The sequence below is a fragment of the Myotis brandtii genome, unplaced genomic scaffold (genome assembly GCF_000412655.1).
Source record: "Myotis brandtii unplaced genomic scaffold, ASM41265v1 scaffold9989, whole genome shotgun sequence".
NCBI lineage: Eukaryota > Metazoa > Chordata > Mammalia > Chiroptera > Vespertilionidae > Myotis > Myotis brandtii.
The window spans coordinates 3,073-4,183 of NW_005372175.1; the positions used below are offsets into that span (position 1 = coordinate 3,073).

The 1,111-nt window shown below is 33.0% G+C and overlaps 1 protein-coding gene across 1 annotated transcript in view; it reads left to right on the forward strand.

The window, feature by feature from the left end:
* The first annotated feature begins 662 nt into the window (after positions 1-662).
* The window catches only part of LOC102251126 (amine sulfotransferase), a 6,242-nt gene continuing 5,793 nt past the window's right edge, over positions 663-1,111 (forward strand). The window contains exon 1 of the mRNA XM_005886625.2: positions 663-908. Coding sequence (XP_005886687.1) covers positions 678-908 — 231 coding nt within the window. The 5' untranslated portion in view covers positions 663-677. The remainder of the gene's footprint in view (positions 909-1,111) is intronic.

The following is a 1,111-nucleotide window of genomic DNA, read 5'->3' on the forward strand; positions in this document are numbered from 1 at the left end:
AGATTGGTTTAAACATATATGAATACAGTTCACCCACATTACTAGAGCATAGAAGAAAGCCTGAATTTTCAGCTCAACAGGTGCAGAACAAGCATTTAATAGAATTCAGCATACATTCCTAAGGGAGACTATTAGCAAACTAGAGAGAAAATCAACTTCTTTAACCTGATGAATAGACTCTAACAAAAACTACCATAGACCACAAATGCAATAGGGAAACATTTAAAATCAAGTATGAGACAAGAATGCCCATCAGTACTTTCATTTAGTACTGTATTGGGAGACCTATAAAATGTTAAAAAGAAAAGTTGAAAGGGGTCTTGAGCTCTTAAACTGTCTATATTTCCAAAAGGTAAAGCTTTAAGAAAGACTAAGGAAGGAGAAACAGAGACAGCCGCAGAAAATCACATGAACAGAACATACATGAATCACAGGGAACAAAAGAGCTGAAGGGTTAATCTAAAACACTATCACAACTCTTTTTGAGTAAAAAGGGAACTTAGAACACCTAATTTTATCTTTACTAATTTTAATGTAAAACACATAGAAAAAAAAAGTTGGGCATATTTCCTTGGCATATTTGGGGTGGTTAAAAAGAAAGAAAAAGCTCCAAATAGTTTTGAGATAGATGGCATAATTATTAACATTGTTAATAAAACATTAATTCAGGGTTGGAAATGAAATTATTTCTTTTTACAGGTACCATCTGGACTCAGCAGATATTAAGCTTGATTTATTTTGAGGGACATCGTAACAGAACTGAAGACTTGTCAACGCTTGATAGAATCCCCTTCTTTGAATACAATTTACGCAAAATAGACTTTCTCAACAGACCGTCTCCTCGCCTCTTCTGTTCCCACCTCCCATATTATTTAGTACCGAAAGGTCTCAAGAGCAAAAAAGCTAAAGTAAGTCATATAAATAGCGTATGGACCTTTGGCACAAACAAAAATACTTTCTTCAAATATTTTTTTTTCAGCCCCACTCATCCACAGTCTTTCAAACATGATAATTATAATCTTTGATACTGTTTTACACATTAAATATATACAAAATTATAAGTATATACATAAATTGAGTCATCCCACACATTGCTTGTAGTGTGATTATA